The sequence below is a fragment of the Pristiophorus japonicus genome, chromosome 8 (genome assembly GCF_044704955.1).
Source record: "Pristiophorus japonicus isolate sPriJap1 chromosome 8, sPriJap1.hap1, whole genome shotgun sequence".
Taxonomy (NCBI): domain Eukaryota; kingdom Metazoa; phylum Chordata; class Chondrichthyes; family Pristiophoridae; genus Pristiophorus; species Pristiophorus japonicus.
In genome coordinates this window covers 32,453,753-32,475,943 of record NC_091984.1, presented here as the reverse complement: position 1 = coordinate 32,475,943, position 22,191 = coordinate 32,453,753, and the positions used below count along the sequence as shown (strand labels likewise).

General features: G+C 41.4%; 1 protein-coding gene across 2 annotated transcripts in view; it reads left to right on the top strand.

Moving 5' to 3' along the window:
* The window catches only part of LOC139268039 (dihydropyrimidine dehydrogenase [NADP(+)]-like), a 1,057,241-nt gene that overhangs the window by 562,359 nt on the left and 472,691 nt on the right, over positions 1-22,191 (top strand). For both annotated transcript variants that reach the window (XM_070886024.1, XM_070886025.1), the window contains one exon: positions 18,734-18,918. In XM_070886024.1, coding sequence (XP_070742125.1) covers positions 18,734-18,918 — 185 coding nt within the window. The remainder of the gene's footprint in view (positions 1-18,733; positions 18,919-22,191) is intronic.

Genomic DNA, 22,191 nt, shown 5'->3' with positions numbered 1-22,191 from the left:
TGATTGCTTCACTACACAACTGGAGACTTTGCATTTTATTAATGGATTCTGAGTCATAGCTCTGAAATTTTCTTTCAGCACATCGGGATTGGTGACCAATTTTATGGGGTCAGAAAGTTGCTTTCCTGCTTGTTAAGATGCAAAATGATGATAAACATAGCTTTGTACTAGTTAGTTTGCTAAACTTCAAGAACAGAAGGTATTTAGCCTTGCTAGGCTTGCAGAAGAAACTACAGCATTTTACTTGGCTCATGAATTGAGTACTATGCAGAAGCGGTTCCTTTATTAGAGACTTTAGTAAACACCAAATAAAACAACCTCTTTCCTGTTAAATGCTACAATTTATTTAGACATTTTAAGGGACTCTCTTGTCTGTAATAACAAGATGGATCTAAAATAAATATTTAGTGATGTACGAAACTCAAGTGTGAAAGACCAAGTGGAAATAAAGTGGCTAGAAATATGATCAGGAAATGATAAACATATTATTCAGATCAGTTCTTCACATCAGTTTTGATAAGTGAAGATTGAGCAAATTTCAGATCCACTCAAAGTTATGATGCTTTCAACCTGCAATAACACTAAACTATGTAGACAAGTGACTAGTATAAGAAAGGTTGATAGCATTCAAGGAGATATGCAGAAAATAAGTAGCTCGGCTAAGGAATGACTCATTGGCACAGGACACAATTAACTTGAACTCAATGAAAGGTTGTCCATGAATAAAAGTGAAAAAGAAAAATAATGTCTGTGATTGTTGACCATTCAATAAATGTCAAGTTACTCGGACCTTGAGTAGATTATTAGTCAGACCATATTTGGAGCAGTGTGTGCAATTTGGATTATTCTACCTTTAAAAGGACATTTATATGCTGAAGAGATTTCAAAGAAGAACAAGGATAATTTAAGTTGGAGGGTTTCAAATTATGAAAAGGGACGCTCAACTAAATTTGTTTTTATTAGACAAAAGAAGATTAGAGGAGACAGGTTTTGCAAAATGCCGAAAGGAATGAAATGCATGAAACACAAAAGGTTAGTATGCAGGTACAGCAAGTGATCAGGAAGGCCAATGGAATCTTGGCCTTTATTGCAAAAGGGATGGAGTATAAAAGCAGGGAAGCCTTGCTACAGTTGTAGAGGCTATTGGTGAGGCCACACCTGGACTACTGCGTACAGGTTTGGTTTCCATATTTACGAAAAGATATACTTGCTTTGGAGGCAGTTCAGAGAAGGTTCACAAGGTTGATTCCAGAGATTGACTTATGACAGGGGGTTGACTTATGAGGAAAGGTTGAGTAGGTTGGGCCTCTGCTCATTGGAATTCAGAAGAATGAGAGGTGATCTTATCGAAATGTATAAGATTATGAGGGGGCTTGACAAGGTTGGATGCAGAGAGGATGTTTCCGCTGATTGAGGAGATTAGAACTAGAGGGCATAATCTTAGAATAAGGGGCCGCCCATTTAAAACTGAGATGAGAAGAAATTTCTTCTCTCAGAGGGTTGTGGATCTGTGGAATTCATGCCTCAGAGAGCTGTGGAAGCTGGGACATTGAATAAATTTAAGACAGAAATGGATAGTTTCTTGAACGATAAGGGAATAAGAGGTTATGGAGAGTGGGCAGGGAAGTGGACTTGAGTCCATGATCAGATCAGCCATGATCGTATTAAATGGAGCAGGCTCAAGGGGTCGTATGGCCTACTCCTGCTCCTATTTCTTATGTTCTTATGTTCTTATAAATAGATAATGTAAATACAGGTAGGTTTTTTTTTAACTTCAACTGTAGAGTCAGGGGGAGTATTTCTGTTCCTTCTGACTCCCAGGAAGGTATATGTGGGCAAATAAAAATTCAAAACTTACTTTTGGTTGATACCAGCAGCCAAGGCCGCTGAAGAATCCTAAGTAGGGGAGGCCCAATGCCTGCCCCATTGAACACAACATATTACCCCGCTTTTTAAAACCACAGTCTCTGTACAGACAAAGTCCTTGAGATAACCAGGCTGTGTTCTGATACGCTGAGACCAGCGTAGAGCTTGCGGTGTTTGATCAAGGTTTTCGGTTGGGAAACAGAACGGTGCCTCCTTCCCATTCTGTTGCCATTCTGAAATCTGGGATGCGAGTGTGGTTATCTTTGTGCTAGGTTTGGCTGGGGGTTTGAGAATGTCCAGTAGCCAGCGAAGATTCCAGCCAATCATGAGCTCAGCGGGTGTCTTCCCCGTTAGCGAGTGCTTTGTCGAACGGTATGTGCGGAGAATGGTTTGAATCGCTTCGTCGAATGTTTGGCCTGCTGCGAGGTTGACTTTCAAACCCTCTTTGATGACATGGTTAAAATGCTCAACACCTTCATTGCTTTGAGAATTGTACCGAGCAGTAAGGCGATGCTCGATAGCACGATGAGTGAGGAAATCCACAAACTGGTCGGACATAAACTGTGGTCCATTGTCAGTGATTATGACCTCTGGGAGGCCCCACTTCGTGTACATACGCTGCAGAACAGTGACGATCGTTGATGAGGTCACTGAACGTGTAGCAATTTCTGGCCATTTGGAATGCAGGTCATGGACTACAATAAGGAGCTGCTTCAACTGGACCGAAGATATCCAACTGAAGTTGTTGCCATGGTTTTTGTGGCCATGTAATGGGCTTCATTGGCGTTGGTCAGATGTTTGTGGCCTTTTCGCTCAGACTGTATGTTTCACAGTGTGTGACGAACTCCTCAATGCGTGTGTCAATCCCAGGCCACCATACTGAATCATGACATTTCTGCTTCATATGGACAATGCCAGGGTGTCCATTGTGTGCCAACGAGAGAACGCACTGTTGACGTGACTTGGAAATTACTGCTCTATCACCACGAGCTAGGCAGCTATCGTTCCAAATGGAAAATTCATTACGAAGTCTGTGGAAGGCTTTCAGCTCTTCCGGAATTTGCTTAGGCCACTCAGTCTGGAGGAAATGGTACACGTGCTGGAGCGTAGCATCGCTCTGTGTTTGTCACAGGAGACAAGATTTCTGATGGACTGAGTGATGATCGACGTGACATATCTGTGAACAATTCAGCACCAGAGTCCGAAACAGGTGTCGAGCGGCTGAGCATGTCAGCTACATGGTTGTGACTGCCAGCGATGTACTGTACATCAAAGTTATACTGATGAAGACGATCTGACCATCGGCTGATTCGTAGTGGTCTGTGCCCAGATCCAGTTTAAGAGAGTAGTGTAGTTAGCACTTGGTGATCCGTACGGAGAGTGAATTTCCTGACATAGATGTAGATGTGCCAGCGTTCACATGCGTAGATACAAGCGAGTGCTTCGCATTCCCCTGGAGAGTATTTACATTCTGCAGACGCGAGTGTGCGAGAGGCGAAGGCGACTGGGCGTTTCAGGCCATCAATCCATTGCAAGAGCACAGCACCCAAGGTGGTACCTGATGCATCCATAGTGATGTACATAGTGGCATTCGGATCAAAGTGCGTGAGGATAGGAGGGGATATGATTTTCTCCTTAAGCATGGTGAATGCCTGAGCCTGGGATCTGGCCATTCCCAAGGGGCGTCGTTGTGCAGCAACTTGCGAAGTGGTTCAGTAATATGTGCGTAGTGTGGGACAAACTTCAGATAGAAGTTGCAAGTGCCGAGGAATAATGAAAGTTCCTTGATGTTGCTAGCCTCCTGCATTCGCTGGATCATGTCAGTGTTGTCAAACCTTGTGCTGTGACTCTGTAGTCCAGAAAGTTTATTTCTCCAGCAGCGAATGTACACTTATTGGCATTAAGTGTAATGTCATGTGTAGCAAGTCTAGCCATAACTGCGTGAAGTCACTGGTCATGTTCTTCCATTGTCCATCCATGGACGACAATATCGTCAAGCAGATTGAGAACTCCCTCTATGCCTGCTCGAATAGTAGTGACAATCTTCTGACATGCATTTGGTGCAGAAGTTAGTCTGTAGGGCATGTGTCGATGCTGATACAGATCATCATGCGTCATGAATGACTTGCATCCTAGGATCTTAAGAGACGTAACGGCAGGGATTATGGATGCATTGGTTGTAATTTACCAAAATTCCCTGGAATCTGGGGAGGTCCCAGCAGATTGGAAAACTGCAAATGTAACGCCCCTATTTAAAAAAGGAGGCAGACAAAAAGCAGGAAACTATAGACTAGTTAGCCTAACATCTGTGGTTGGGAAAATGTTGGAGTCCATTATTAAAGAAACAATAGCAGGACATTTGGAAAAGCAAAATTCGGTCAGGCAGAATCAGCATGGATTTATGAAGGGGAAGTCATGTATGACGAATTTGCTGGAATTCTTTGAGGATGTAACGAACAGTGTGGATAAAGTGGTGTATTTGGATTTCCAGAAGTCATTTGACAAGGTGCCACATAAAAGGTTATTGCACAAGATAACATTTCACGGGGTTGGGGGTAATATATTAGCATGGGTAGAGGTTTGGCTAACTAACAGAAAACAGAGTCGGGAAAAATGGTTCATTCTCTGATTCGCAATCAGTAACTAGTGGAGTACTGCAGGGATCAGTGCTGGGACCCCAACTATTTACAATCTATATTAACGACTTGGAAGAAGGGACTGAGTGTAACGTAGCCAAGTTTGCTGATGATACAAAGATAGGAGGAAAAGCAATGTGTGAGGAGGACACAAAATATCTGCAAAAGGACATAGGCAGGATAAGTGAGTGGGCAAAAATTTGGCAGATGGAGTATAATGTTGGAAAGTGTGAGGTCATGCACTTTGGCAGAAAAAAAATCAAAGAGCAAGTTATTATTTAAATGGAGAAAAATTGCAAAGTGCTACAGTACAAAAGGACCTGGGGGGTACTTGTGCATGAAACACAAAAGGATAGTATGCAGGTACAGCAAGTGATCAGGAAGGCCAATAGAATCTTAGCCTTTATTGCCAAGGGGATGGAGTATAAAAGCAGGGATGTCTTGCTACAGTTATATAGGGTATTGGTGAGGCCACACCTGGAATACTACGTGCAGTTTTGGTTTCCATATTTACGAAAAGATATATTTGTTTTGGAAGCAGTTCAGAGAAGGTTCACTAGGTTGATCCCAGAGATGAGGGGGTTGACTTATGAGGAAAGGTTGAGTAGGTTGGGCCTCTACTCATTGGAATTCAGAAGAATCTTATTGAAACGTATAAGATTACGAGGGGGCTTGACAAGGTGGATGCAGAGAGGATGTTTCCACTGATGGGGGAGACTAGAACTCGAGGGCATGATCTTAGAATAAGGGGCCGCCCATTTAAAACTGAGATGAGGAGAAATTTCTTCTCTCATTGGGTTGTAAATCTGTGAAATTCGCTGCCTCAGAGAACTGTGGAAACTGGGACATTGAATAAATTTAAGACAGAAATAGACAGTTTCTTAAATGATAAGGGGATAAGGGGTTATGGGGAGTGGGCAGGGAAGTGGACCTGAGTCCATGATTGTATCAGCCATGATCGTATTAAATGACGGAGCAGGCTCGAGGGGCCGTATGGGACAGTTAGTCCCATTATTTTACCGAGTACTACTTCATTAGTGATAGTGATTGTGTTAAGTTCCTCCCTCCCTATAGACCCTTGATTATCCACTATCGGGATGTTTTTAGTGTCTTCTACCGTGACGACCGATACAAAATATTTGTTCAACGTCTCTGCTATTTCCCTGTTCTCCATTATTAATTCCCCAGTCTCATCCTCTCGGGGACCAACATTTACTTTATCTACTCTTTTACTTTTTATGTACCTGTGGAAACTCTTACTATGTGTTTTTACATTTTGTGCTAGTTTACTTTCATAATCTATCTTCCCTCTCTTTATCAATTTTTTAGTCGCTCTTTGCTGGCTTTTAAAAGTTTCGCTAACCTCTGGCCTGCCACTAGTCTTGGCCACATTTATACCCTTGTTTTCAATTTGATACCATCCCTTATTTCCTTAGTTAGCCACGGATGGTTATTCCTTCTCTTACAGTGTTTCCTTCTCAATGGGCTTTATTTTTGTTGCGAGTTATGAAATATCTCCTGAAATGTCTGCCACTGCTCATCAACTGTCCCATACTTTAATCTATTTTCCCAGTCCACTTTAGCCAACTCTGCCCTCATACCTTTCTAGTCTCCTTTATTTAAGCTTAAGGTTAATTTGAGTCATCCTCGTCGCCAAATTATGTTGTGTCCGCATAACTAACTGACAAACTGAGCCAGGAGTAATGTAACATAACTTAACTGTGCTTTTATACAACCCAAAATGGTGACCATTAAATTGTTGGATTGTTGTAAAAAAAACATCTTATTCACTAATGTCCTTTAGGGAAGGAAATCTGCTGTCCTTACCTGGTCTGGTCTATATGTGACCCACAGCAATGTAGTTGACTCTTATATGGCCTAGCAAACCACTCAGTTGTGCTAAACCAATACAAAGTAGTATCGTGGACTGCAGCAGTTCAAGATGGCTCATTACCACCTTCTCAAGGGAAAATAGGAATGGGCAATAAATGTTGGCCTTGCCAGCCCATATCCCATGAACGAATACAAAAAAATCATGCCGATGCATGCTTGGATCGTTTCTACATTGCATATGCTCTAACTGCAGAGTTATAAGAAATTGCATTATAATACTCTTGATATTTCCAGCAACTCTTGCATTTCATTTAAGATCCATTCACTAAGATACTGGATTTATTGATGTGCCTGACCTTGTAAAGGGCAAAATTTTTCCACAGTTTTCTAAGCTGTATAAATAACATGTATGCACTTGGGTCTTACAAAATATAAATATGCACTGCACCAAATAGTATTGACTCTATCAATGTAGATGCTTAATTCAGCTCATTGCAGCATGAAGTATTGTTAAAATAATTGAATGTTGGATTACGATATGAAGCTGCATTCAAAAAAACTCACATACTAATTAAAAATAAATGTATTGTAATTTTTGACGTGTATTTTCCAAGTTGAGACATCTGAACAAAATAATGATGGAAAAAATAAAATGTGTCCTTGGGGACGACAGTCAAAGCAATTAGCCAAGGAATTGATTATTAAGAATACTTACAATTTGCTTTTTGACATTTTTATTCATTCAACAGCGCAACATCTGAATTCCAATACTGAGTTCCTTTGTTTCCATGACAGCAAGGCAAGTCTATTAAAAGCAGCAAAGGAACGATTGCCACAAAAATGGGTTTGCAAGGCTGTTTGTGACATGTGTTACAGGTTGGCCTTGTTACATTTGAGCCCCTGTAAAATTATTTTAAATCTGAAATGTTCAAGCTAACGTGGAACTTACAAAATTAAAAGCCAGAGGCAGGATCTGACAAATTCAACTTATAACAAATCCCTTAAGATCGGATGAAAAGCATGTAGTTCAGTGTGGAGAACCCTCTTGTGATCCCCTTAGATATTGTGCTGCTGGTCTGAGAGAGAAGCATCAGAAAAGCAGTTAATTTTGTATTTCATGGTTTTGGTTCTATTAATATCCAAAGAAAAACAAGTTCTATATTGATTCCCAAATCAAATGAGCATTTACATGTAAATGTATTTCTCATGGTCTGTATCTCATTGCGAGAATTGCTTCACCTTCTCTTACCCTGGCTTTGTGCCTGATCTCAGTTGCCTAAAGTTTATTCCACTGCATACTGTTCCTCTATCCCCATTTCCCATTCAGCCTCTCTTCCTTGTGCTGGCATTATTCCAGTCACTTGTCCATCTCTCTCTCCCACTCTCAACTGACACCTCTTCCCACTTATCTGTCTTTAATCACAGTATGTATTGCTGGTAATGCAAGACTTACCTTAGTTATTGTAATTCCATATATACCACAGACTATTAAACACATCCTTTCAATACCACACAAAAATAAATAACTAATTTGCATCTTTCACAACCTCAGGACGTCCCAAAGTGCTTTACCATAAATGAAGTAACTTTGAAGTGTAGTCTCTGTTGTAATGTAGGAAATGTGGCAGCTAAGTTAAGCACGGCAAGCTCCCACAAACAGCAATGTGATATTGGTTGAGGGATAACTATTTCCCATTTCTTTGAAATGGTGTCTGAAAGATGGCATCTCCAACAGTGCAGCACTCTCTCAGTACTGCACTGGAGTGTCAGCCTAGATCATGTGCTCATGTGCTCTAGAGTGGGACTTGAACCCACTTATTAAGAACATAAGAACAGAAGAAATAGGAGCAGGGGTAGGCCATTCAGCCCTTAGAGCCTGCTCCACCATTCAATAAGATCATGGCTGATCTTCTACATCAACCTCACCTCCCGCACTTTCTCCATATCCCTTAGTTCCCTTAATATCCAAAAATCTAACAACCTCTGTCTTGAATATACTCATTGACAGAGCGGCTCCAGCTCTATGGGGTAGAGAATTCCAAAGATTCACAACCCTTTGAGTGAAAACATTTCTCCACATAAGAACATAAGAACATAAGAAATAGGAGCAGGAGTAGGCCATTTGGCCCCTCGAGCCTGCTCCGTCATTTAATAAGATCATGGCTGATCTGATCTGATCATGGACTCAGCTCCACATTTCAGTCCTATATGGCTGACTCCTTATTCTGAGACTATGACCCCAAGTTCCAGATTCCTCAGCCAGCGGAAACATCCTCCCAGCATCTACCCTGTCAACCCCCTTAAGAATTTTATACATTTTATATATTGAGATCACCTCTCATTCTTCTAAACTCTAGGGAATATAGGCCTAGACTCTTCTCATAGGACAATCCTCTCATCCCAAGAATCAGTCTAGTGAACCTTTGTTGCACTTCCTCTAAGGCAAGTCTATCCTTCCTTAGGTATGGAGACCAAAACTACACAGTACTCCAGGTGTGGTCTCACCAAGGTCCTATCTAACTGCAGTAAGACTTCTTTACTCTGAAAATACAATTCTTTTTTTACTAAAGGATAACCATTTGCTTTCCTAATTGCTTGCTGTACCTGTGTGTTAACTTTTTGTGCTTCGTGTAAAGGGTTACCCAGGTCCCACTGAATACATTTTCTAATTTCTCACCATTCAGCTGTGGCTCAGTGGGTTTCAATACCACACAAAAATAAATAACTCGTTTGCATCTTTCACAACCTCAGGACATCCCAAAGCACTTTACCATCATCAAAATAGTGCCATGGGATCTTTTACGTCCACCTGAGAGAGGAGGCGGGCCCTTGGTTTAACATCGCATCTGAAAGACGCCACCTCCAGCAGTGCAGCACTCCCTCAGTATTGCACTGGAATGTCAGCCTAGATTTTTATGCTCAAGTCTCTTGAGTGGGACTTGAACCCACAACCTTCTGAGTCAGAATTGAGATGCAAAGATTCACAACCCTTTGAGTGAAAACATTTCTCCACATAAGAACATAAGAAATAGGAGCAGGAGTAGGCCATCTAGCTCCCCGAGCCTGCTCCGCCATTTAATAAGATCATGGCTGATCTGATCTGATCATGGACTCAGCTCCACATTTCAGTCCCAAATGGCTGACTCCTTATTCTGAGACTATGACCCCAAGTTTCAGATTCCTCAGCCAAGAGCAGGGGAGTTATCTCTGGTGTCCTGCTCAATATTTATCCCTTAACATCACAAAAACACATTATCACATTGCTGTTTGTGGGAGTTTGCTGTGCAAAAATTGGCTGCCGTGTTTCCAACATTATAACAGTGACTACACTTCAATAGTACTTAATTGGCTGTAAAGCACTTTGGGACATCCGCTGGTCATGAAAAGCGCTATATAAATGCAAGTCTTTCTTTGTTTTTAAAGAATATTCAACTTTTCTAGTTTTCTGATCAAAGTGGATAACTTCACATTTCTCCACATTTTATGCCATCTGCCACGTACTTGCCCACTCACTTAACCTGCCTATATCCCTTTATATCCTCTTTGCATCCTCCTCACAAGTTACATTCCCACCTAACTTTGTGTTGACATCCACTTGTTCTGCTTTATCTATCTTGCTAGTTACAACCTCAAAAAACTGTAACAGATTTGTCAAACATGATTTCCCTTTCATAAATCCATGTTGACTCTGCCCAATCATGTTATGATTTTCTAAATGCCCTGTTACCACGTCCCTAATAATAGAGTCTAGCATTTTCCTGATGACTAATGCCAGGCTAATTGGCCTATAGTCCCCTGTTCTCTCTCTCCCTCCTTTCTTGAATAGCAGGGTTACATTTGCTACCTTCCAATCCACGGTGACCATTCTAGAAGATCAAAACTAATGCACCCACTATCTCTATAGCCATCTTTTTTTAAAACCCTAGGATGTAGGCCATCAGGTCCAGGGAATTTGTTGGGTTTCAGTCCCATTAATTTCTCTGGTAGTATTTCTTTACTAATACTAATTTCATTGCGTCCCTTCTTCTCACTAGACCCTTGGCTCTCCACTATTTTCCAAATGTTTTTTATGTCTTCTTTCATGAAGACAGATAAAAAGTATTTATTTAAAGTTTCTGCCATTTCATTATTCCCCATTACAATTTCTCCTGTCTGTGCCTCTAAGGGACCTACATTTAATTTTGCTAATCTTTTCCTTTTTACACACCTATAGAAGCTTTTACAATCTGTTTTTATGCTTCTTATTAGTTTGCTCTCATTCTCTTTTTTCTCTCTTTATCAATTCCTTGGCCATCCTTTGCTGAATTCTAAAATCCTCCCAATTCTTAGACTTACTATTTTTGACAACATTATCAGCCTCTTCCTTTAATCCAATACTATCTTTAACTTCTCTTCTTAAAGATAGATTCGATTTTCCAGGCCACTGGAAGAGTTCCCTCTTTCCCCAGTACTGGTGCCAGTGTCCCATGAAGCTACATTTTTGCCTCCCACACCACTCTTCAAGCGACACATTTAACCCTCTAATCTGTTGGGCCCTATGAAAATATGCACATGGCACTGGTCACAATCCAGAGATTATTGACTGTGAGGTTTTGTATCTTAATTTCAACCCAGCTCCTCAAACTCTCTCAGCAGAACCTTATTCCTAGTTGTACCTATGTCATTGGTTCCTAAGTGGACCATGACAACTGGATCCTCTCCCTAGTTCGTTTCCAGCCATGAGGTGATATCCTTATACCTGGCACCGGTCAGGCAATATAGCCTTTGGAACTCTCAGTCGCAGCTCAGAGAACAATATCTATCCCCCTGACTATACTGTCCCCTGTAAGATTTGGTTCACAGATTACCCAAAAGGGTCTTAGGAGACATAGGCCATTTTATTAAGGAGTGGTAATTCAAATATAATCAAATACAACACACAATTAGGATCGACATAGTAGACATATGACTATGACAAGCAACTGGTATCAGTCCCGATCGGACAGACGGTTGGTACGCATGAACGGCTCTTCCCTCCACCATGTGCACTAAAAGCTCTTTAGATAGCTCTTTTATCCTCTTTTTAGGGGTGGGCCTGGGTTAGAATATGAACAGGACTATCTAACCTGTAAGGGCTCTTCCCAAACCAAGATGCCCAATGATATGTTGAGTTCTTTGTCTCAACTTTCAGATGAAAACCCTCCCCCCGTCCCATGAGATCATTCCTTTGCTTATCTCTTGTTTGGCCCTCTGGTTACCTTCTCTTGGACAGTTTGTTTATCACAAGGCTCCTTGCTTGACCTCTTATGAAGGCCTATTTCTGTGTTATGCCCTTGTAAATGAGCTATTTGTGCAACTCCTTATCTGACATGATTGAAATCTTTCTGTGTCATGATCTTATCCTGGCTGCTGAATTAGGCAAATGCATGACCTTTTATAAAACCATTATGGGAGGTGAAATTGGCCCTTTTTTAGAGGCCCGTTAACACCTCAGGGCGGAGTAGACCTTTTGCCTGGGCGGGGGGAGCGGGGGAGGCTCTACCGGCTCCCGGGAAATTGCCCAGGAGTTTGCAGAGACACTGCCATGGCAGCCGTGCAACCGGAGATGATGTAATTGCCGTGTGCGACGACCTCTCACCGGCCCGCGGCAGAAATCGCCCCTCGGGCCGCGAGGTGGCGCAAGCGGATGTCAGTGGCAGTTTCACGGGTCGTGAAGCTGGCCGACATTTGGGCTCAGGGTGCTACTTAAAGGGAAAGGTGACAGCACCCCACACTGCCATCTTTTCTGGTTTGCTGACTCTTGGTTCAGCTCCAGGATGGTGGCCCAAGCGTGGTCCAAGCTGCCATCGTGCCGTTTTGGTTAGTGGAGGCCATCAGAGGCCTTGAAGATTGCGCAGTGGCCCTCCCCTTGAAGCGAAAAGGAGGGGCATTGAAGCACGTCAGCACTATGTGGGTTATCCACAAAGTGCTTGTCTCACCGCCCAAGTCGCACCCTGGAAACTGCCTCCAAAGGAAGTGGCGTGTACGAGTTTCGGCTCCACTTCCTTTGATGGGCAGTAATCCCAATACAGCGGCGTGGCCGGGACTTCTGCGCCAGGCACAGAAAGTCCTGGGCCCAGCTGGTTATCGCCCCCAATCAGAGCGCAGCGCAATTTTGCCCCCTATGTCTTTTACAATTCACAATTTCTTCCAAATCACGATTACTTACAACTCCCCATCTTGTGAAGGAAATATCCTTATTGACCTTTCACAATCGACTTTTGAACTAATCTAACTAGTACTAAGTTATCGGCCTGTTGATATCATTTGTGCCCAGGGATGTTGGCTGGTATTATAAGCTTCTTCCACCACTCGTGGTCCCCAAATCGACTTATTGCTTTCTCAACTTGGGCGTTAATTAGTAGGGAGACACAGAAATAAAGATTTCCCCCTTTCTTACAGTCCATTCCTTTAAGGGGGAGGAGCCAACCTCTGACCCCTTACTCAAATTCAATTCACTGTTCTGCTGTTCCAATTCTGCCCTTTCTGGGGTATCCCCTGCTTTTCATATCTTTCCTGATCTTACCCCACCTGGGGTCTCCTTTATGTTGCTTTGGATCTTCTCTTTCGGTGTGCTCAATGAATTTGTTAGTGCTGGTTAGTCATAGGCATGAATAGACAATTAGCTTATGCATCAAATTCTTATTACACGGGGTACATATATCAAACACACTATCATTACAAGTTGGAGAACTACCAGAGCGTGTGAAATAATATGAACCTAACGGTGTGCTTATAAATTAAGCCCAATATTCCACCAAAATAAGTCATCCCCTATGTGGTAAATTTCAATATCTATTCTCAAGTTGTCTAACGCCAAACATAATAATGCCATAGGAAGGAGTTCAGTTGCATCACGAGCCCTCAGACAACAGGGATATATCGTACCCAAATGTGCTACATAATTTTGCAGCTCATACTTAAATATTCATTTACTGTCGGTTTCACTTGAGCATAGGTTTTGAGCAAAACGTATTGGTTCATGGTTGTGGGTAGATGTGGTGTGAAGCAGAAACTAGGGCTATTAATGGCTCAGGTCCTGTTAGACCCGTAAAGCATGGTAGTTGCGGTAGTAATAATACAGAAGGCACCAACAAAACCACCTCATACTGGATTCGTACTGGCTTTTCCTACGCTCTTTTATCTAAAAAATGCAATTATTACAGTCACAGTTAAATTCAGACTTACAACCATTTCAAGTGACAATACAGTTTAACATCTAATCAACAAGTCATGGACTTAAAAGATTCTCAAATTCTCTTTTGCTCATATTCATCTTGTGGATAATTCTTGTTAAATTTATTTCTCCCTAGCCTTCAATAGTCCCAATCCAAATTCCATCTAACTCTCCTCTTCAACTTCAATTTCAATCCCTCTGACAGGTGTGTTTAACTCTATTCTGATTATTTCATTAATGAGATAGTTGCTCGATAGAGTATGTGTCAATGTTTTAATAGTTGTCTCACTCTCCTAAGCCACATTAACTATTACATGTCTTGCTGTTGTCAAGTAACTGAGCATGTCTGAGACTCGTTCTTCAGTGCAAATTCACCGGGAGTACTGTGTGCAATTCTGGCTGCCATATTATAAAAAGGATCTAGAGGCACTGGAGAGGGTGCAGAGAAGATTTACAAGGATGATACCAGAAATGTGAGGGTATACATATCAGCAAAGGACGACAGGCTAGGTCTCTTCTTTTGAAAAGAGAAGGTTGAGGGGTGACCTAATAGAGGTCTTTAAAATCATGAGAGATTTTGATAGAGTGGATACAGAGAGAGTGTTTCCACTTGTGAGGAAGAGCATAACTAGAGGACATCAATATAAGATAGTTACCAAAAAATCCATTAGGGAATTCAGAAAAAACTTCTTTACCCAGAGAGTGGCAAGAATGTGGAACTCGCTTCCACAGGGAGTGGCTGAAGCAAATAGTAAAGATGCATTTAAGGGGAGGCTAGACAAGCATATGAGAAGGGAATAAAGGGTTATGCTGATAGGGTTAGATGAGGAAAGACGGGAGGAGGCTCGAGTGGAACATAGATGCTAGCATGGACTGATTGGGCCGAATGGCCTGTTTCTGTGCTTTATCCTATGTATGCATTTCCAAATACAGAGAATGCACTCTGAAAAAAGGATCGTGTGACAATGGCATAGGAACCAAGATGGGAATCACACTACAGCAGTTAAATTTAGCCTACAAGTCTGACAGCAGTTTATTTTGTTATATACTGCCAACTGCATTCCTGAAGCAGGTCTGGATTAACCCTGTTAAAATGCATAATTTGACTAGTCCATTGTAGCAAACAGAGATCCAATGGCATAAAATGTTGGGACAAACACGAGCTCTCTTTGTCATCCTAATATAAAAGGCTTGATTCTACTCAGTGCACAATTATAAGTTATTGAGGAAAAAATGTTCATTGTTGCTTTGCAGGTACAATTCTAGTTTAAAGTTGTGAATTGAGAAGCGTCAACAATTATTTTTGTACTCCCTGGGGTTAAGTGACACAGATCTTGATTGAAGAAAAAGCAAACGACTTCAGATGCTGGAAATCTGAAATAAAAACAGAAAATGCTAGAAACACTCAGCAGGCTTCTGGCGAAAGGTCATTGACCTGAAATCCTATCTTCCTCTCTCCACAGATGCTGCCTAACCTGCCAAGTGTTTCCAGCATGTTTTGTTTTTGTTTCGGATTCACATTGATTTGAATCTAACTGCACTATACTTTAACGGTGCATTCCTACATTATCACTGGATTCAGTTACTGTCAACTCATTGTTTTTGCTATTTTCTTGTCAAACATGTTTCCACTGTCTCATAATATATTGCGACTGTATTTTGGATGCACAATCTGCTTCTTATTCTCTCAGGCTGTGTTGATGGGAACTGTGCACTGAACCACATCTTATGTAAACTAACTGTTGTAGTGCGAATCATCTGTTACCATTGCCAGTGAATTTCTGCAGTTCATATGTATTGATATTGATCCCTGAATAGATGAGCAACATCAAAATCTTGTGCTAACAATCCTCACAAATGTATTCAGATAATGGAACTAAAATTGCTCTCATTTATATGTTGCTGTACTGCACCAGTTCCTTCATGTATTTTTAGCAACGTACCATTATTTAGAAAAAAAACAAAATGCACAATACTGACTGCGGACGCTGGAAATCTGAAATAAAAACAGAAAATGCTGCAAACACTCAGCATGTTAGGCAGCATCTGTGGGGAGAGGAAGGTTGGGTTAATGTTTCAGGATTATGTACCTTGTCAGAACCAGAACTTTGGTTTTGGCAAACGGTCATAAACCTGAAATGTTAACCCCATCTTCCTTTCTCCACAGATGCTGCCTGACCAGCTGGGCACTTCCTGCATGTTATATTAGTATTAGTTTCAACAGAAATGTGCATAATCTTGCACAAGCATGTAAACAATGTTAGAACAGGAAAATGTCACACAAACCCAACCAAACAGCTCCTTGGATCTCAGCAGTGGATCTTAATTCCATCTGCCTGCTTTCTTAGTATCTCTCTCAACCTTTCTAACTCTGCACATCTAGGCCTAAAATTGGTACCTTGAGCACCGGCCGTTAAAGCCGGTTTTGAAGGCAAAATGTTGGCCACCTTGCTTCTGCCCGCTTCTGGTGCTGAATACGAGGGCTATCATGTTGGGAAGGTCAGCAGCGCTGTCGTTGCCTGTGCTCGCTGCAAGTACCAGGAGCATGACGTGAATCAGCGTGCAATGTCGAATTGACGCAAGCTCAACGATTTTGGATGTCGCCGCTCCTCTTACTACCCTCTCCAAAAGCACGCCCACGTTTGCAGCCATTGACAGCGCATCGAGCTGGGAGAAAGCAGCAATGAGCTATAAACTTACTTATAGTAAACATTCGGTACAATTCACATTTTAAATAAATTGCACCCAAATAACTGACTTCAATTGTCTTTCAATTTATTGGAAAAATTATTTAATATGATCCAGATCGAGCTGGTTTTGTTTCCATTGTTGCTTAATTTAATTTATTTTTTTGATCTTTTCATCAGATCCAGTTTACATCAAGAAAATGCTGATGAACCCGTTAAACAATACAGAGGACTTTTTTGTTCTTACTGAAAATCTTAACTTCTCAACCATCCCATATCTCATAAAGACGGGAAATAGCAATTTGTATTGTCCGGGGAAATGGGAGGAGGTGGGGTGGTGGTAGGGGGTGGGTGTGTGACTATTAATAAGGTGATTGCCCGAGAATGCTGCATCGATGCTTTCGACCCAACCTTTGGCCTCCTGCTGATGTTACAGCCAGAAAGAGCGTGTTCCATGGGAGATTCTGCGCTGCGCTCATTTAACTCGGCAGGCAGTGGCTGTTAACCCTGGCCCGCGGTGGCACTGTCTGTTTTCAGCTTTCATCGAATTTTTGGGCCCTAGTTACTTTTTGATCCCATTTACATTGGGGGGAAAATTGCGATCGGAGGCTTCCTGCAGGCAAATGCCTCCGACTGAAATTTTTATAACGAAAATACCTGGTGGCCCCAGAGGTATGTAGATTTATGCTCCGAGGCCTAGCTGCACAGTCCAGCATATGGGAACATGTCTTCCAGGATCATATGTGTATCCTGGAATCAAGTGGGCCTAGACCACCAATCATAATGTAGTATTCCCATTCATAGTAATGGGAGCTCCAAGCTCCGAGCTCCCATGACCATCAAAGAGAACACTCCAAAAATCAAATAAAACACAAACATAAATAAAAAAACACTTCACTTTTTTTTAATTACTAGAAATTGCATTAAATTAAATGCTTGAGAGAAAAATGCATTTTTTTGAATTAAAACAAAAATGGTTTAATAGCGTTAAAAATAAACTTGCCTGCATAGACAGGGTTTTTAATGAAAAAATAAGTAATAACATTTCATTTTTCTATGTTCTGAAACACTTATGCTGGTAAAAGTAAGTTATATGCCTGCTTTTACCAGGCGTAAGAGTTTAAAGGATATTTGCTGGGCAAGAGTTGGGCAAATAGCCCAAATCTCCTCCCGCGAACGTCCTTCCTGCGGGGAGGCATGCGATCTGTCAAATTTTGACAGATCGCAAAAGCTGGTTCTCGGCGTATGCGCATCACGTGCCGAGAACTGGCATTTGCGAGGCCTCTTCGGGTGCGTGTGCACACCATACACACCCGGAGAGGCCGCAGCTTTCGACCCAATATGTTATTTCCTGGAACTTTAGTCCACAAGTCTATCGGCTGAGTTGGCAGCACTCTCACCTCTGAGGAAGAAGGTTGTGAGTTCAAATGCAACGATAGATTAAGCACATAATCTAGCCACACAGTTAAATGCAATACTGAGGGGTGCTCTATTATTGGAGGTGCCACCTTTTGGAGGAGACATTTAACCATGTCCTGTTTAGGTAGGTGTAAAAGTTCCCATGGCACTGTTTGAAGAAGAGCATGGAGTTCACCTAGTTCCCTTCCCGATACTCATCCTTCACATAAGTCAACAGACAGGACATAACTGTTAACTTTTATTAAAATTGCAATTGATCATAGCCTGTTGGTAATGGTATTGAAGTAGGAATCCAGAGATCGTGAGTTGAAATCCCACCATGTCAAGTTGTTCAATTTAAATCAATGAATCTGGCAATTTGTGGACTGGCTCCAGAAAAAAATGACCATGAAAGCTGCAGATTGTCATAAAAATCTAACTGGTTCATTAATGTCCTTCATAGAAGGGAACCTGCCATCCCTACATGAACTTGCAGACATGTGACTCTAGTCCTATTTACGTGGTTGACTTTTAATGCCCTCGGGACAACTAAGGATGGGCAACAAGTATTATTTTCTTGTGTCACTTATATCCCAGGAACAGATTGAAAAACACGCTAACTTTCTGTATGTTATCTCCTTTGTTTCGGGTGTTATGAACATTCAGGCTGTGGACTTTTCAGAAAGCCTTTCTTCCATCCTGGATGAGATAGCCAAAGCTTTCTACTGGAGGGAAATTTGAATGTGAACACAGTATTAGTAGAAAGTACCTCTTGAACTCTGATTTCCTAAGTTTTGTTTTAAAGCCAATTGGTGAAGTTGCACTCAAGCTATGCATTGTTAGTAAATTAGATTTATGGTTCTGACTAGTTTAAGTAAAAGTTGTTTGTGCATGCATGTAGGATCAGTTGCCCAATATAATTTATTTCTCATGCATTCTGTAGAGTTCTACATCTGTGGTAAGCCTGCCAACAACTTCACACACTAGGTTCAGGAAATGCACTAACAAGCTTTAGTTTAGAAGGAAGCCAGCATCATTTTTTTTAAATCAGCCTGGCTTGCTTTGTGTATTATTTTCCAGATCACTGCCTTTTTTTTTTCTGATTTTCTTTATTACAGTGAAAGAAGCCATGACCAACATCAAATTTAACAGATGGGGCTTCCTGGATATTGATACAGAGACCATGCAGACGAGTGAGCCTTGGGTGTTTGCAGGTGGTGACGTTGCTGGTTTGGCGAACACTACTGTAGAGTCTGTGAATGATGGAAAACAGGCTTCGTGGCACATTCATAAATATTTACAGGTGAGTAAAAACTCAATGTACACTTGCTTGATTGCTTACTATTTTATAGATCAATTGATTCTACAGAATCTCTCAATGTGACGTTTCAGTCCTGTGGTTGGGTATGAATGCTGCATTTTACTGTTAAGTAGAGGAATTAATTTTATCAAATGTGTTGAACTGCAATTGTTTCTGGTACACCTCAGTCATTTAAGACATTAAGTTAACAATGCAGACCAAAATTGAAGCGATCAAAGCGAAATGAATTTGTGCTGGTGAAAGAATAAAAAGTAATTTGTTCAATTAATTTAATCCCAATATTATGACATACTGGTGGGTCTTCTGTGGCATTGCTCATGGTGAATCAGAGAATACACTCCCATCAACTGTCTCATTCATTCCCAGAAGAAATAGAGATAGCACCCCACTCAGAATTTTTCTCTTCCTCATTCATCAGGATCTTAGCTTTTCAAGGGTTCTTCTTCCTTCAGCTGCACTAAACAGGGTCTCTCTCTGTTTCTCCTCTTGTTCCCCATTCAACAGAGAATGTTTCATTTTCTTTCTCTCCCCCCTCCGCCAATAGGACTTCTCTCTTCCTGCTGCCCAACAAGGCGTGTCTTTCTACTTTCTTCGCTCTCGTTCTCTACCTAAGAAAGGTCTTTTTTTCCCACTTTCCCCTTTCAAGGTTTTTCCTCTACCACCTCCCCCTCTGCCCCCAAAGCACTTCTTTGGATTTCTCCCTGTTTTCTTGGGATGCACGTTGAATACATTTAGCATTTCTGTCCCATATTTTGTTCTTTCTCTCCCTGATTTTGTTCTTTTTCTCCCTGTTGGTATTTCTCTTCCATGTTGTTTACGTTAAAGGCTCTATATAAATATAAGTTGTTTTGTTGTTGTTGCATTTCTCTCTCCCTTTCCTTCTCAGTATATCTCCCCATGTCAGCACTTTTGTCTCTCTTTTGTAGTTATCTCTGTTGCTGCTCTTCATTCTCGGAGCATATGGTGGTGGTCGTTGGTTTCTTTTTCTCCCCAAATCTGCTGCCTTTCTGGCAGTGTCAGCCCAGACATGGCAACTAACCAACACAAGTGTCTATTTAGCTTCCCCTTAAATGCATCTATGCTAGTCACCTCAACTACTCATTGTGGTAGCGAGTTCCACATTCTAACCACTTTCTGGGTAAAGAAGTTTATCCTGAAATCCTTACTGGATTTATTAGTGACTCTTATATTTCGGGACTTTTGTTTTCATCTCCCCCACATATTCTCTATGTCTACCCTATCATACCCTATCATCATCTTGCAGTCCTCTAACAGGTCACCCCTCAGTCTTCTCATTTCTATAGAAAAGAACCCCAGCATGTACCACCTTTCATGACCCAGAGAGTGGTGAACCTGTGGAATTCTCTACGACAGAAAGTTGTTGAGGCCAATTCACTAAATATATTCAAAAAGGAATTCGATGAAGTCCTTACTACTAGGGGGATCAAGGGGTATGGTGAGAAAGCAGGAAGTTGCATGTTCAGCCATGAACTCATTGAATGGCGGTGTAGACTAGAAGGGCCGAATGGCCTACTCCTGCACCTATTTTCTATGTTTCTATGTTTCTATAGGTATAACCTCTTAGTTCTGGTATCATCCTTGCAAATCTTTTTTGTACCTTTTCCAATGCCTTGATATCATTTTTATAATATGGTGACCAAAACTGTGCAGAGTACTCTAAGTGTGGTCTAACCAAGGTTCTATAGGAGTTTAACATAACTTCTCGGCTTTTCAATATGTTCTTGAAATGAACCCCAGCGCTTTTTTTTTGCTTTCTTAATGGCCTTATTAACTTGTGTCACTACTTTTAGTGATTTATGTATCTGTACCCCTAGAACAGGGGTTTGCTCCTCTACCCCATTTAGACACTTCCTACCCCATCCTGTAAACTGCTCACGTGACCAATCTCTCCTTTCCCTCAGGTCCTGCCTCTCCTAAAGTTTCTCCTCCCAACCCTTCAGACCCTCCACTGATTGATTAATATCTAATGTAACAATTACACCTGAGGGAGCGGTAGCATTGTGGTTATGTTACGGGACTAGTAATTCAGAGGCCTGGAGATGTGAATTCAAATGGCAGCTGGGGAATTTAAATTCATTTTTTTAAGTAAACCTGGATTTAACAATTAGTATCAGTAATGGTGTCCACAAAACTATCAGATTGTCATAAAAAACCCTTCTGGTTCACTAATGTCCTTTGGGGAAGGAAATCTGCTGTCCTTACCTGGTCTGGCCTATATGTGACTCCAGACCCACAGCAATGTGGTTGACTCTTAACTGCCTTCTGAGGTTTAAGAATGCCGCTCACCACCACCTTCTCAAGGGCAATAAATGCTGCCCTTTTCAGCGATGCTCACATCCCATGAACGAATAAAAAAAATACATGCAGACTTGTGTGGGACTCTTAAAAACTGTAACTGTTTATGTCTAAGATGGAGTCCTGAGCATATGCATTTTATTTGAAATTGGGCCTTTGTATCAGGCCTTCAAATGTGGGGAGTCAGCTAACTGAGTGCTGGTGCTGATCTTGAGCGAGAGGAGGATGTGCCTGGAGTCCAACGGATTCAGAGGCCTTGCAGGATGTATTTATGGAGTGGGGAAGCTGTTGGAGCCAAGATCATGAGTACTTTGTAATATCTTGTCAAATGTTTTGTGTATGTGATAACTGATTGGCCGAATTTTATGGGGCCTTTGACCGTGTACGAAGTGCCTGCAAGTTCCAGGTTTCTGCACGTAATGTGCATGTGCAAAAACCCGGAACTTGCGATCTGTCAAGTTTCAGCTTGACAGATCATACATATCACCAGGAAATGGACATTCGCTGGCTATTTGCCCAACTACTGGCCAGCGAATAGCCATGAAACTTTTATACCTGAGAAAAGCAGGTGTAGTCCTTCTTTTACCAGCGTATGAGTTGAAAGAAATATTTAAATAACATTTTTTAGATCATTTAAACTTAAAAAAACCTTTAAAATTAGTTCAGGTTATTTTGGATCCTTTAAAAATGTTTTAATTTATTTTTCAAAAAAATAAATTTTTGTTTTAAATGTTTAATTTACATTGTACTTTAATTACTTTTGACCATGTAATGATTTATTTTATTTAAGTTGTGTGAAATTTGTGTTTTTTAGGTGATTCCTATTAAGCTTATGGGGATTCCGTACATAAATGGAAATCTCATAAGCATAATGGGGATCCCCCTTTCTCATTGGTTGGGCCAGCCCACGTGATCCCAGGGATGTTTCAAACTGCCTGC